This window comes from Zingiber officinale, chromosome 5B (genome assembly GCF_018446385.1).
Source record: "Zingiber officinale cultivar Zhangliang chromosome 5B, Zo_v1.1, whole genome shotgun sequence".
NCBI classification, from domain to species: Eukaryota; Viridiplantae; Streptophyta; class Magnoliopsida; order Zingiberales; family Zingiberaceae; genus Zingiber; species Zingiber officinale.
In genome coordinates, this window is record NC_055995.1 from 76,289,567 (window position 1) to 76,305,058 (window position 15,492).

A 15,492-nucleotide genomic window follows, 5' to 3' on the forward strand; every position below is an offset into this window, starting at 1 on the left:
TCGGGATGGCGCTCGTAGTGACTGAGGGGGTCGAAGGAAGTGAATTATTTATACCAAGTATTCTTCTTACGGTTAGATCCAATCTCTTGGTCCATGCGGAAAGGAAAAAGAATTTCATATATATATATATATATATTCAAATTAAAATTATTGTAAATTATAGATGCTCACGAAGAGTTGGCAAACGGAACTTGAATTTAGGTCAAATCGGGCTCAAAATTATATTTCCAAGCTTTTGCACCCCTAATTACAATCTATTATGAATAATATTTACTAAGAATATCCACAAATAAAATTTATAAAATATGTTTATTAAGAAATTTTTTATCAAACTTATTAAAAAGAGAAGACCGTAAAATAAATAAATTTATAATATTAAATTCACTAACCAATCAAAATAGATTTAAAAATATTAAAAATTTAACAACAAATTTAAACTAGATCAAACTCTTAAAAAAAAAAGAAACCTAGAGTTGGATCCCTATCGAAATTCTGATGTTGCCTTAGTAGTTTTATTGATCTGACTCAAATGTCATGCTTCTTTATTGTTTTGACTCGAATGTCATGCTTGCTTGTTTCACTTGGACCATAATTGAACTGGTAGAAAATCTGACTCCACCAATGCACCTATTTGTTTCGACTGAACCAAATTGGCATTATCTAGTTGAGTCCTGTGATGAAATCACTGAAGGATTCAATCTATTATAACCCAAAAAATTATAGCTAACAACAATTAAAAATTATTCCTTACAACTGGACGATGAACTGGTTCATCCCATCTTGTGTTATAAATCTACCGAATAATAAGGTATTGATCTTCAACATATGAATTTGACACAAAATATATGTAGCTGCAGCATATAAAGGAAGAACCACCTTATCGATTGCCTTTTGGCCTTGGTGATGATAACTCATGCACAATGGATTTGGAAACCCAAATCGAGTTTTCGATCAGAGAACTTTTCTGATCTCTTCAACTAGACGCACTCTGGTGGAAGAATCCATCTGCATCAAAATTCGTCTGTCAAATTGTTGCTAAGAGTAATGCTTTTAGATTATGACAGACAAAAGAACAAGTAGATTTTTCCAACACGTATTCAGATTCAATGGAGAATTTGAATGATTGATGATGAGTAGTTCCTCCTAATGTTTGAGGTTCGTAGATTACTTACCTTGCTAAGAACAGCGGCAAGACACTTGGGCAAAATTTGCAAATCGGAAGCTGATTCACCAAGATTTGTTAGTTGTTTGGTTACTTCTTCGACCCTCAACTCCTCAAGATACTTTTTGTAGTTTCTAGGATCGTCTTTCCAAGAGAAGAAGGCATCATCGTCCGCCCAGTTAGCACCTGCAGCTTGGACTTGCTCTGATGCCAAAAACCATTTCTTGACCAATTCAGTTGCGGATGTATGCGATAGCTGCCCTCCGCCAGCAAATCTAACAGTTTTCACAAGTGATCCTTCCGAAACTCTCCTGAGCAGCCTCTTATAGAAGAAAGAACGAGAACTTGCCCAGTCAACTACTTTTTTGATGACACCCTTTGCAGCCATCCGAAGAGAAGTATCGTGTAGTTCAGCAAACTGTGTGGCTATTTGAGTATATACCGGTAACAACTTCTTCTGTCGAGCCATTATGTTCCTCCCTATTGCTTCAATATCTCCTACGGCTTTACCAGCTCTCGCATCTTGAAGCATTGCATTCAAACTGATAATCTCAGGGTCGAGCCTGCCCATGCACTCAACGAGGTCTTTTGCCTTGAATTTGATCTCAATCATTCCTTCGGGTTCAAGAACATTGCCCTTGGCAGTCCTTTCAGCATACATCTCAATGTGCTCAGGATTGATCTTACTGTCGACAACAACCCAAGCACCACCACGGAGCTCTCCAGTCATGGGGATGTACACAAAGACAGGTTGCTTGTATGTCCTGAGGTTCTCGACAATGGTGGATCCAGCCTGAAGTATTCCTTCAAATAGGTCCCTCTGGCCGCCAGAAAAGCCTCTCCAGTTGGCAAGAATGAAAAGTGGAAGTTCTTCGTGGTTGAAGTCTAACAAAGCCTGAGCAGTTTTGGTTGCAGAATCTGGGAACCAAACCTGTCCCGCTTGTGGGACAATTCGTTCATGGGAATCAAGCTGGCCAGGATCTGCAGGGATCACTTGCATCACTGTCTGCGTCTCAACCGCTACAATTCCTACAGGAATTCCACCAAGCTTCGCTCTTCCTGTTACCACTGTCTTGGCCCAACCTTCCAGTGTCTCTACAAAGCTTTCTTTGTCAAACATGCCTCCTAGCCATTTGCCACTGTTGTCTTGAATACCGCAAATAGCAGCACGGGGATCACAAGAATTTTCAGGGAAATATTCTATTGATCTCTCAGGAGGATCAAGGGATCTCAAAATGGGAAGGGGGCCACCAACATAAGGAGGAACATAGCTAAGCCATCTCAGAATGGAAGAAATGCCTTCGAGATCATCTGACACAGTCAGATGGACAACCCCATTTGTCGCCATGATCTTAGGTCCACCCAACTGCATGTGAGAGCTGTAGACTTCACGTCCAAGAAGCTTGTTCAGTGTGGAGTACCCGGTGAGAATAATAGGTTGATCAAGACGTTGAATGCACCTCATGCCAAGCCGAGCAAGATAAGCTCCAATACCAACAGTTCTTCCAGTCACATAGGTGAGAGTGAATATCTCATTATATGCTTTTGAATAAACACCGGCTATGGCACCACTTCCAGACAAGTTTTCCACCCCCAAGTCATCTGCTTTTCCTACAATTGTGTCGATGACCCATCTTGTCTCACCATTTTCCAGTTTGAGCTCATGAGTGATAACAGATGAACCAACGCGATTGTAATCTTCTGGACTCAAATAAAAGTACTGAAAGCCACGTTCTGGGCTTGCCTCATCAGACCACCCAATCTTGAAGCAAGATTTTATTTCTTCAGCTGCGCCAATCCTGGCACCGGAATTTGCAGCCAAATAAATCAGAGGGAGCTTTTTATCACATGCTAAATTGGTCACTGCATGAAAGAATGCGTCTTCCTTTGGACCAAATGAACCAACTCTGAAAGTGACGTCGTTTGCCACAACTATGATCTTCCTTCCATTAGGGAATTCTGGTGTAGACATCTCCATTAACCAGGCTACCATTCCTATGTCATTGAGACCAGAGGACCGGCTCACAGTGACTAAAGGAGTATTCCAATCTCCATGATTGTTTGCAAATGCCAACTCTGTCACTTTAATGAGATCTCTATTATTGTTTACCCTAATGTTACTGGATGTGTATGATTCCCACAACCGTCTAAGTGCTGTCTCGAATGCCTGAATACATGGTAAACACATCTTTACAATGATATAACAGGGAGATAAATATAAAATATGATTCTGCATAAACTGCTTTCTTATGAGAATTTGAAGGGAAACTTACCAATGGGAAATCATAGCAGTAAGTCGTGTTATTCTTCCTGGCATTTAAACGCCTTTTATCAATGGGCCCTAGTGCTGGATATTGAGCATTTAATGGGATGCCATGGAGAGGACCGTGCACATCCGTGTAGGAATGGTAAACCATTTCATAAGATTTTGTATCTTCCACTTCCCGATAAATCTAAATAGGAAGTATTTAACCTCAGACAGAATGATGATAAAGACTGAACATAATCATCAGATAAAAAAAATAAACAAAAAACTCATTAAATGAAAAGTAGTACATGTAATGCTTCATGCTACTTCTCCCTCAAGTTAATTTATAAACTGCAAATGATGAAACGCTCAATAGTGACTTACATGGACAGTGCAGGTATGACCAGTGACATTGGTCACCACAATTCTCCAAGCACCACCAGTGGGTCCTTCAGAATTAAGCCGTAGCTTCACTTCCCACTCACAAACAGCCAAACGATGCATCCGAACACCGACTAATTCATGAATTTTGACAGCCATTTCATTTAAGATCATATGTATGCTAGTTTCATCCATCATTCTGGATAGAAGGGAAAGATTGCATGTTAGCCCACAAAAAAACAATTAAGCACTTCCAGTGTTGGATGAAAGTAGTAGGATTCTGGTAAGGAACGGGTACAGGCAATAGCTTAGCATTATTACAGAAAATCTCTTGAAACAGAAACAGTAGAAGATGGAGAAAAAAAAAGTAACAAAATTTAGATGTAGAACTAACCTCGAAGGTGGTAAAAGATCATGAAATACTTGCTCCCTTAAAATGCAAATATACATGTGAGAGTAATCAGATCTGATAGTTGCGTTGTGGACCTGTAACTCCAACTCTTCTAAAGCAGTCATGAATGACCTCAATATGCTTGTAGAGGTAAAGGACAAATAAGGTTGGGCACGGTATATTTCTATGTCAAGGGATGGGCTTGATCCAAAGCCAGCATTTGTCCTTGGTTGTCTCAAGATTGTTCGAAGAAACATCCGCTTGGTATTAGCATTATCTAAAACAGTGTACAGATGCCATTGGCGATCCCTTGATGGGGTATACTTAAAGTTTCGGAAGCCTTTCAGCTTTTCCTAAGGTGGCAAAAACAATGACAAGTTAAGCTCAATCCAAAGGAGAAGATGAGAAAAGTCTACGAACAATTCAGAATATAGTGACAAACCAATTCTAGGAATGTAGAAAGAGGAGGTTCCACATCACGAAGTAGAGGTTCTTCCACATAATACTTCTTTTCAGATGACCAGTGAAAGGAGTGGCGCATAGGAGTTCGTCCTTCATCCCTCTGTATAATACAGCTAACAACACCAACTCCTGAATCCAGAAGATCAGAGCTCAATTTATTATCTCTCAAAATCTTCGCCAGTTTATCTATCCTTTCCTGGGCCTGATCTTCATCACCACTGAGAAAAAGAAACTACTAATATTCAAAGGACAACCTATTATAACTTTTCAATTTGCAACTGCAGAGATGTGTACCTGTCCTGTAAAGTACTCATCTGGTTGTTAATGCCAATCAAAGCAATATGAATCATATTGCCTTTGCCAGCATGAGGAGGAAGCTCATTTGTGATTCCAGTCCCAGAATCCGCAAAACGAGATGTCTCTTTCAAGGCAGTGCTAGTTGCCGATAGTAGAAGTTGAAGAGATTTAATGATAACCATCACCCCCCATCTTTTCTCTGTATTTTCTTGGCAAAATTCCCACGACGCTATCAGACCAGAACGGTGCCATTGCATTCGGATACTGTCCTTGATGATATAGGGCTGCAAGAGAAGTCTCCAGTCAGAAAAATGACCAAGTGTTTTCTGTCATTCAAGCTTATGAAGTTTTACCTGGTATAATCTACGTATATATGTCTCGACAACCCTTCTTTGGAGGGTAGGATCAGAATGATCAAAGAGAGATATAAGTGCATCCTCCACAGCTAATGGAGCACAGACAAGATCTTCTATTCTCTCATCGATAGCCATCTTCCTCCTAGGGGTTGAAAGGCGTTCTCCTTCTTCAGTAAACATTTCCAGTTCAGAAAGATTTCTTGCGATGGTTGTCCGTAACTCACTAAGTTTAGTTTGCTCACGAAGTTGGCTTGCTTTCAGTGCCAACTGCAGCAATTAAATATGTCAAGCACGATAAATAAGAATGTCCTCTCAAATAGAGAAACTCATATTGCTTTAGACGTAAACAAACCTCAGAGTAACTTGTATGATTAAGAGCAGAAAAACGAATTAGCAGATCATGGTAGGGAGCAGGGTTGGGATAAACCAGGGCTTCCATGAGTAGAAGTATCAGCTTGCTTTTATTTTTCACACCCTTCAAGCAGCAGATATTGCATGTTGTCATTGCAAATATTAGAATTTTTATAGTACTTCAGAAGCAATGTGATTCGAACCTGGTGAGACAATACTATGTCTACTACACGGAGTAGATCCTTCTTGTGTTGAAGCCGGAGCTGTTCTATGACATCAGCCTGTACAAACAGAAGAATTGAACAATTTTCAGTGAAAAGTTAATATAAGGGAACAAAGCAAAATTTTTGATGTCATGAACCACAAACGTGATGAGTCAGTCTGAGAATATTGTACCAAATGGAAGCTTTTTGCTCATTTTACCATATAATAACTTATAATCAGATCTTGTTAATGAAATATTTGCAACAGAATTTATCATCTGATATCCAATTACCTGAATTTTATCACTGAACAGTTCCTCGACAGATAGATACTCTTCAAAAAGAGACTGCACAATAACGCGGGCATGACTTTCTCTGCCACCTTCATACGACTTCACAAGACTCATCAGAGGCTCCACAAGCCTCTCCTGTGAAGCTTTTTCTTTCTCATTGCAGGATGAGAGATGAGACTGCAAAAAGAATACTAAAGAAATTCAACTTTGTTTCTAAAATATCAACAAATCAAGTGAAAATTTAACTTTGGCAGACTGACCTCAAGAACCTTCTTCAATAACTTGGCAGGGAATTCCATTTTCGTCCCGAAAGTCGCTTCATATTCCTTGTATCTCATCTCCAACTAAATTTACACAATACAATATGCAGTGGTCAACCATTTCACAGGTTTGGCAACATAAAGAATGGATAATGTGACTGATTCAGATATCACTAACCTCATTTCTTAGAACTTTTGGTAGACGAGTTGCCAATACAGACATGCTTTCTTGCCATTGAAGGAAAGGGAGCTCTGGACTATCCAAACAAAGCAGAAGATCTTGGACAACCTAATAATATTTGAGTTATTAGCATACCCCCCACTGGAATATCCTAAAGACTGAATGTAGAACTACGCTTCTTAATAAAACTGAAAAGTAACACAAGGGGGGAATTGCCACGGGTGCCTCACAGTTTAGGTTAGTAGGACTATGTTTAGCTATGATGAAATGGCACAACAAAGTTATGTTATGGACACAGTGAGAATAGACCTGATTGACCAATTATGGGAAATAGTAAAAGTCAAAATCAAGATAAGTGAAACCAATGTTTTAAAAAACTGAAATGTGGATGGAAACTGAAGGAACTAAGTCATGGGAACTACCACCCCACCCAAATCAACTAGATTGACAAAAAAAAAGTTCCAAAAAAAACCCAACTAATCCAATTCCCATAATTTTACTGGTGATTCTAACAAAACATTTTCGGAAAAAATCAAGCCCTAGAAAATGCATATTTGTTGCTTTATATTTCCCTAGTTATATAGCAAAAATTGTAGCCTTAATTAGCCATATCAGACATGAAAATGAATAAAAAGAATTGAATATCTCCTATGCCAAAGATTAAATTGGTAACACACCTCATGAAGAAAACAGGTTCCAATTTTTAGAACACGCAGACTACTGTATACAACTTAGAAGAGCAAGATATATAACTCTTTTTTTTCCTAAACAAACACTAAATATAAATAAGAATTCTAACAAAATGGTGCTTACTTCAATGATGTTATGTTCGTATCCTGCAAGAACCATTCGTGCAGCATTTAAACTTGCAGTGTATTTTTGGTGAACTTTGCCAGAAACTGCAGTTGCAGGCCCCAGTTTAGGAAAAGTGCCATGAAATGGCTCAGCTCTTCTAACAGCAGATGGATCATCCAAATCAAGCCTTGCTATAAGATCACCAGACTACAACAAGATGTTGGTTGCCCTTTTAACAAGGCCTAAGAGTGATCATTAATGAAGAGGAAATCTCCCTAATGCAAAACTACCTGCATTGCCTGGCCCTCAGACATCGCAAAATGAATTACTCCAGAAGCTGGCAATAGCAATGGCATGCACATCTTCATAACCTCAACTTCAGCATATGGTGTGTCAGTCTCGACATGCGTACCATCAGAAACCAAGAAACGAAGCAGTTTGCATGGTGTCTCGGCCACCAATTTAGAAGGATCATGGTCATTCTAAACAGAGAGAACATAGATGAGAAGTTAAAAAGAGAAATCAATACCTCCCAATAAAGGTGAAAATGTGGCCAATGTAATGCATCAAAACATAATTTACAAAAGTTAGTATGGACCTTTCCGTGCTAAGTTTGGCAAGTAATAATGAAAATAAGAGAGGATAAGTAACCAAAAATATGAAAAGGTAATTCTTTGACATGCTATTATGTTAACTACTCAAGAAATTTCCATTGCAATTCTAATCAGCAGTGAATTTTGCTATTTGTTAACACAACAAAATAAAAATGAAGAACAATTATGTGCATTTGTAACCTAAAAAAATATATTGAACAGAAGTAGTTCAAATACTACAAATTAACAAAGTTAAAAAAATATAATTCTTTTTTTTTTTAAATAATTAGTAAGTTTGTGGTCATGCCTAAGTTATGCCAATGTTTCAAAAAAGACAAATAGTGGATGAAAAATCTAATCCAGAAAACAACTCTATCTAGTAACAGCAGAAAAAAAAGAAAAAAAAGACAGCAATGCAGAAAGAGTTTACCTGCAATAAACAAGTCCTTCCATCAATAAGAAGGCGAGTACCAGCAGCCTCTTCTTCAGCATATATCACATGACTTTTTCCATCTAACTGTGGTTGTTAAAATAATTCAGAAACAATTACCAGCTATGTTTTACTTATTCCTTTTTACAAAAATTGTAGAAAATAGTAGAGATATTGTAAAAATCATACACGCTCAATTCTGTTTAGATTACTGTAGTTGATTACTTTGTCTTCAGAATTGTGGATAAACATGAACTTAAAAATTCATCAATTAGAAGTAATCAGATTAACACCATGTGAATATACACAACATGCACATCATGCTTTGTTTCCTTTTATGAAGCTTAACCCATGCTAATTGTGTTTTAAAATCTTATTGAGTTCCCTTTCACAATACAAGGTTTACATAAAACCCTAAAGCAGATAAGTTTCTTTATTTTCTCACATATGGGGCAATTCTCTGCTGATGAGCTTATGCATTCACATTTTGGTAGTGGGATCATGGGAAAAAAAAGGCATTTTTAGATATGATCATAAACAAATTAGAACATTCTATAATTGATTGCTTAGTCTTACAAGTATGAGCCCAGGAGATATAGAGATGCATGAGAAGCTGAAAATTTGTATTTCTCAAGGATCTAAATTCTACTTCTCATCAAAATGCTCAATAACAACAAAGTATGAGCAATCGGTAAAAACTAACAGTGTTGTTCATAGGGTTAAATGAAAGCATAAGGTTTGCAGGGACAGATGCAGTAAAATAAAAAGAAAACTCTTGCCTGCATCAGGAGACCACCATCTCTCAAAGTATGAATTTCAGCTTCAATCGCTGATTCATTCATCTTTAACTTGTAGCTACCTGGTCCACTCCTTACCATTCCAATCTATGATATCCTCCAACAAAATAAGTACTTTAGCACCTTCAAACAGTGTGGCCCCCAACAAAAATAGAGAATTACCGTGTATTTGCTCCCTTCGATATTCAAAGTAACATCAGAGTTGACAAGTGATATATGCTGCAAAAAAAAAGAGAGAGAAAAAACAATGTCTAACTACTAAATTCCAACATTTGAAGAAAGATTAGAAAGCATTTAGGTACTGCAGTCAGTTATAGGATAAGGAAACCACATACCTTAGGTGGGATTTGCCCTTTTTCAAGATAACCTACATACTCCGAGACAATGGATGCGCTGCTAGTAGAAGCTTTCTGAGGATTACAGACAAGAGAGATTAGTAAATGCTGAATGAGGAAAAATCGAGTTAAATAGTAGAGAAAAAGTGACTTGATGAGACATTACATAAAGCGCGCCTCCAACAACCGAAAGGTACCAAGGTGGTCTCTCAGCTCGGACCCTCATAGCAATTCTACTATCCAACCAACCTGTGTGGATCTTATTGTCTCTGTATTCTGAAGCCTACAATTGCAGAGGATGAAAATGAGTATGTGTACAGAAGTAGAGAAATGTCATTTCAAGATATCTTACATTGAGGAGATCAATTGTGTAATCAACATTTGTGTGGATTTCTCCACGAATTTGTATCTCTTTCAGCCCAAGAACCATATTAGCTATTGCCAAAGCTCTAGACTCTCCGAATGCAAAAACATGGCCTGAAATAAGTTGAGAAGTTTGTCAAAAACAAGAACATATATGTCAACCATCACAGTCAACCAGAAAACTAAAAACTTTAATTAGGATGCACTTGGTCAATTTCAGATGAATCATACCAAATTGAGAATCAGAGAACTCATGAATGCCACCTCCAGACTGCAAATCATGCAAATGGATGTTACTTAAAGGAACTTAGCACTTCTATATTTAGATAATAGAAACTTTTTCTTTTCTAGAAATAATTATATATAATAAGCACTATATAAGTCACAAAGATATGTTCAAATTCACTATAAATCTGCAATCCAACAGTCAATCCATAATGAAGAGATGACAAAACCAAAAAAACGTAGAAACAAGATTACTAATGAACAAATAGCAGTACAAATTATATTGATCAAAAATAAAAAACTTCATCAGTTACATGTGGATCTCATAGACTAAACTACTAATTAGTAATATGCAGTAACAAAAAAAATTCTATCATGGTCAGCCTAAAATACTGAATAAAGATTTGCCAACTCTTTGTCTGGAGTTTGAAGCAATAGTGATCAATTGTTAGTATTTCCCCATAAAAGGAAGACAACCATAAGATTTGTAGTAAACTAAGATGCCTTAGAAAGCAAACCTTAACAGAGAAGTAGGCCCACACATTAGGCTTGCTTTTAAAACTCAATTCCTGCATATATCAAGTTAAGAAAAATCAGATATTTAATCAGGTTGTTTATGAATCTAAACACAACAAAATAATACATTTCTCAAAGGTATCACCTGCACTTTTCCACTTGTAGGCTTGAACCCATCATCTGGATCCTCACTAGTGACACGAACAGCTACACAGTGTCCTCTAGGCCAAACAGACTCAGCCTTATCAAAGTCAAAAGGAGTTGCCATAATAGATGTTTTCTTCCATGCATCATAACCTCCTCCATTATCCATTCCATAAAACCGTCTGATTTCTAAATTCAAGCAAACTTTAGAGATAAAAAACAGTAGACAGCATAAATAAATGGATAGCTTGTTAACCATATGGGTTATAAAGTTTTCACCTGGAATTTGCCAAAGAGGTATTCCCATCCCTACAGCAACTTGAGCTGCAGGCAAGTTTACATCAGCAATCCACTCAGTTACAGGATGTTCAACCTACAAAAATATTAAAAAAAACAAAATATTCTATAGAAACTTTTGAATAAACCATTAGTAGTTTACAGTGACCATAAAGCAACAAACCTGTAATCGAGGATTGAGCTCTAGAAAGTAGTATTCACCAGTCTCCATGCTATAAAGATACTCAACTGTAGCGGCACCCACATAACCTACACATTTTGCAAGCCTTCTAGCAGCCTGCTCAAGTTTTTTCACTGTCTCATGAGGGGCTACTGTAATAGGGCCTTCCTCGATAATCTGGTAATAATTTATTTAGTTGTCAATAAAGTCATTCAGTTATCTTAGATACAAACAAATAAAAGTTTATTTGGAAAAAAGAATGGCAAATTAAAGTTTTTTGAGTTTGAAAATGAAGTTGACAAGAAAGAGGATTCTCTCATGCTAGAATAGTTAATGCAATTATGATAAATTTGTTGGCCATGAATCTATTAATATGCTTATAAATTTCAGAGTTAAAAATTTGTCTTGAAGATAAATTGGACTTTTTCCCTTTCAATCTAAGTTATGATTGTAAAGGAGAGACCAGAAACAGAAGCCTAGAAAGAGAGAATACACAGAAACTGCTTCTATGTTGAAAATAGAGAGGGTGCTAGTGGATATACTTCCAAACTTCAGACCATAAGGAAATGGTTATGAGAATTAAACAAACGAAAAGTAAGAAGAAAGTGAATAGAAGCTTGCCTTTTGGTGCCTCCTCTGAACACTGCAATCTCTACTGTGCAAAGCAGCCACATTTCCATACTGGTCACATAGTAACTGTACTTCCAAATGCCGACTCTACATGAAAATGTAACTTCAAACAATCAGACAAAGCAGATGAATGGAGTACCATATGATATGGTCTCATGTTATGGCTCTTCAACTTAATATTTAAGATTAATGCACTAACCAACATCATGAAAATTGGATGAACATGCAAAGCTTCTACTCAATTAGGAAAAAGAAGATTGTTTTGCTTGATTATCTTTCACATGCTTTACACCAAAGGGTAGTGGTATAAAAATGCACACCAAGGCAATGCTATAAATTTATTCTAGTATGTTCAAGCTCCGCAACCTATGGCCATGATAAAACATCTTTTCTTTGGCTATCATTAGTCTAAAAGACCTTAAACTCGGTGAAGCTCAGAACCATGTTTCAGATAGATTTTCAAATTATGAAAACTTGCAGTATCTCACCTGAGATGCTAACTTCATTATGAAAATTGGAGACCCTGGAACTTCACCTTGCACTTGTTTAAACAGAGCTCGAACTTCATCATCATTGTGAACCTGAAAATCTCAACTAAGCTTAATAAAGACAAAACTGAGAATTCAATTGTTCTAGTCTGACTATTGAGGTTGCACTTGAAATATTTTGGTGATTCGGAAAGATCCAAGTAAGATGATGAGGAAAAAAACAAAATCTTCAATCCTAGAATAGAAAAAGTTGTAGTCTCGATCAACTTTCATTGGATCATCTTTACAACAAGAAAATAAGTTGGAATGGAGAATAGGCAAAATCTCCAATCATATAATCATGTCCAGTTGTGTAAATAATTCGGTAGTCTCATGAAAGCTAACTTAGAACTTAGAAGATATGTTACTAAGAGTTCACAGGTAAACTTAATTTAATGCAAATTTTTCTTGGAATTGTTTAGTAATATCACAATGATAGAAATGCAAGAATTAAATATTGCTAAGGTTGAATGGTGTTTTGTTTACACCTTCCTTATGCCTTTACCACCGCCACCCCAAGATGCCTTGATCATGGCTGGGTAACCAATCATCTGACAACTAGCCACTGCTTCCTCTGTTGTATATACACAAGCTTCCTTGTATATTTCCTCCGGAATTGTATCCAAACAACTATCTGGTGGTATTTTAACCTGTAAATTAGATTGTTTTAGCCTGTAAATTATGTGGATGGAAAAGGACTATATCCAAATTAAGTGTATAAGACTGACACGTGAGCCACTCCAAGCAAGTGTTGGTACTCCTGCAGCTTGAGCAATCAAAGAAGAACCTATTTTATCCCCTAGTGCCGCCATAGGTGCAGCAGGAGGCCCAAGAAAAATGATTCCCTTGGCATGCAGTGCATTTGGAAGCTCAGGGTTCTCAGAAGCATGACCCCAACCAGGCCACACAGCAGAAACATGAGTTATCTCTGCCAACTGCATTATTTTCATTTTCATGAGCAAAAGGATATCCTCAAATGCATAAAAGAGAGATAAGCATAGCAAACCTCAACAATGAGTTGAACATTAGCATAATTGTTGTTATTGGTTCCACCAGGTACTTCAACAAATTGATCTGCAATCCTTATGTGCTCTGCATTAATTCTCAAATCTTCAGGAGTTGCCATAGCCACCAAAAGAATTTCCTTTTCAGTTCCAAAAGTTTCATAGGCCCAAGTTCTGACACTGCGAATGAATTTAACTGCTGCCATTCCATTGTTTGCAATCAATATGCTGTGAATAGGTGTCTTTCCACCAAGAGCCTTGCAGAAATCATCCACTTTAGACAATGCAGCTGTATGTCTGACTTGAAATGTTCCATTTACAACTCTATTCAGGTGTAGAGCTTCTGTAATTACAGGTTCCCTTTGAGCTTCAGACATGCTGCACATAGGAAATAGGACATTAGATTGAAGAATGTAACTATAATCAATCTCAAATTCATAGCTTCCAAAATAATCAAGAGGCAATAGGATAATTTCAAACTATAACTAGTAGATGGTGCCTTCCGAGTTCTTTGATCCTAACAACAAAGTTCTTGATTTAGAAAATGTTATCATGAATTACAATGTATTAAAAATCATAAAAAGCTGTGTGGGTTAGATACGTATTTCAGAGTCATGAAAAATTACTTCTAGTTTTAGTTGCATATCGGCACTAATCTAAGACTTGGATGAGTATGAAACTTCGTATTGATTCTTGATGTATAGTGAGGAGATTAAAACATTAGAAGTACAGTTTTTGACTGAATAAATCAAAAGAGCAACTAAAAGTCCTTATCATTCTAAAAACCTAAGCGGAAAAAGTTCCATTATGAAAACCTTCGTAGCCGGATTGCAATAGCTTATCCCAGCAAAGACAAACATCCAACAATACCAAGTGACCAAATAACGTAGTTCCCCTCACTCTTCACAACATACAAAAATAAAAGACTCAGAACATCATCAGCATCAATAACACGCGATCAGCTTTCTAATATCAATCGTCTAAGAACTGGGAAATAGGAAAGCCGAAGTCATACTAAAGAGATCAAAGATACGGAAGAAACTATTAGGAATCAACTCAACGAGAGCTCAATGCAAAAGCTTATGTTAATTCCGTAAAGTATCTAACTCATAGATACCAAATTCAAATTCGCGAGGAAACAAAAAAGGTGGAATCTTGGAGGCTACGAGTTAACGCGAAGAGGCAAAAGATCTCACACTTCGAAGCAGGCAGCGATCAGTTTGCAGGAGAACGCACCCGCCCACGCGGAACTAACAATAGCCAATAAGCGGGCAGATTACCTGAGAAAGGGGGGAAACCGGGGGAGAGAGGAGGCGAAAACCAGAAGAGAGGGCTAGAGATTGTAGAAGGATTGGTGCGCCTTAAATGGGCAGGTAAAGGTCCACGTGAGAGTGAATGCTCCAAGCCCCGCCGTCTCCCGGTCTCGCTCCATCCGGAAGGGAGGGCGAGCCGCGATCGCCCAACTACCACCTTCTTCCGATCCAAAGCCTTCATTTTGACCCGAGCTACCACCGTTTCCACTGGGCGCATGCGACGTCCCATAGCCAACGAGATCGCTCCGCCCGTCAAATCTACGACGAGATCTACGACTCCACGTCTCGCAGATGCTCCGATCGCCTGCTTGATCCACGCGATCCGCTCGATCTGGTGGAGATGAGATACGGCGATCTGTGATTAGATGGGATTGGGTGGGCTTGGAATTTTTGACCGAGAGTTGGGTGCGGTTTTGATCACCAACCCTCCTTCCGTTTTTTTAAAAAATAAAATAAAATAAAATAAAAGTCAATTTATTCTTTAAAATAAATCTTTTTTATAATAATTATTGGAATATTCAAGCCCATTTTTCTACTAATTTCGATTTTTTTTTAATTAATAAAATTCAACTTTTCTACTAATTTGCACTGGAATTAAATTAACAGCTAATTATTGTTTATTTTCCATAAAGGATAATTAAGAAATGATTATTTTCCTCCGTATTAATTCAATTTAATTCGGGTAGGTAGGGTAGTGTGCGTGGTTTCTAAATGCGTCGGGTCCACAATGTGCGCGGATGGCCCACCTGAAAAGGAGTACGCTGCTGTCTGAAATACA

General features: G+C 37.6%; 1 protein-coding gene across 2 annotated transcripts; it reads right to left on the reverse strand.

Annotated features, from left to right (window-relative positions):
* Positions 1 to 677: 677 nt before the first annotated feature.
* LOC121984573 (acetyl-CoA carboxylase 1) lies at positions 678 to 14,882 on the reverse strand. 2 transcript variants are annotated; one of them, XM_042537566.1, is made up of 32 exons: positions 14,682 to 14,882; positions 13,404 to 13,779; positions 13,126 to 13,332; positions 12,886 to 13,047; positions 12,359 to 12,451; positions 11,862 to 11,957; positions 11,244 to 11,417; positions 11,063 to 11,156; positions 10,785 to 10,972; positions 10,642 to 10,692; positions 10,130 to 10,169; positions 9,888 to 10,012; positions 9,702 to 9,818; positions 9,536 to 9,610; positions 9,363 to 9,419; positions 9,183 to 9,287; positions 8,404 to 8,490; positions 7,671 to 7,862; positions 7,399 to 7,587; positions 6,583 to 6,693; positions 6,405 to 6,488; positions 6,145 to 6,321; positions 5,852 to 5,929; positions 5,650 to 5,772; positions 5,295 to 5,564; positions 4,939 to 5,225; positions 4,625 to 4,862; positions 4,186 to 4,535; positions 3,795 to 3,990; positions 3,436 to 3,615; positions 1,173 to 3,329; positions 678 to 1,005 (listed from the first exon to the last, which is right to left on the reverse strand). In XM_042537566.1, the coding sequence occupies exons 2-32, from the start codon at positions 13,776 to 13,778 to the stop codon at positions 952 to 954; spliced, it is 6,732 nt and encodes a 2,243-aa protein (XP_042393500.1). In that variant the 5' UTR covers position 13,779; positions 14,682 to 14,882; the 3' UTR covers positions 678 to 951. The 2 variants fall into 2 exon arrangements, with proteins under 2 accessions (XP_042393500.1, XP_042393499.1); XM_042537565.1 differs by having other exon boundaries at positions 14,598 to 14,882.
* Positions 14,883 to 15,492: the final 610 nt, after the last annotated feature.

What these genes read in the sequence shown, in the direction of transcription:
- LOC121984573 (XM_042537566.1), bottom strand. Translation starts at nt 13,778, where the DNA reads ATGTCTGAAGCTCAAAGGGAACCTGTAATTACAGAAGCTCTACACCTG. An exon ending in ATGTTCAACTCATTGTTGAG is followed by an intron (nt 13,333 to 13,403) that starts GTTTGCTATGCT and finishes AAAATAATGCAG; the next exon opens with TTGGCAGAGATAACTCATGT. An exon ending in ATCATACAAGTTACTCTGAG is followed by an intron (nt 5,565 to 5,649) that starts GTTTGTTTACGT and finishes TAATTGCTGCAG; the next exon opens with TTGGCACTGAAAGCAAGCCA.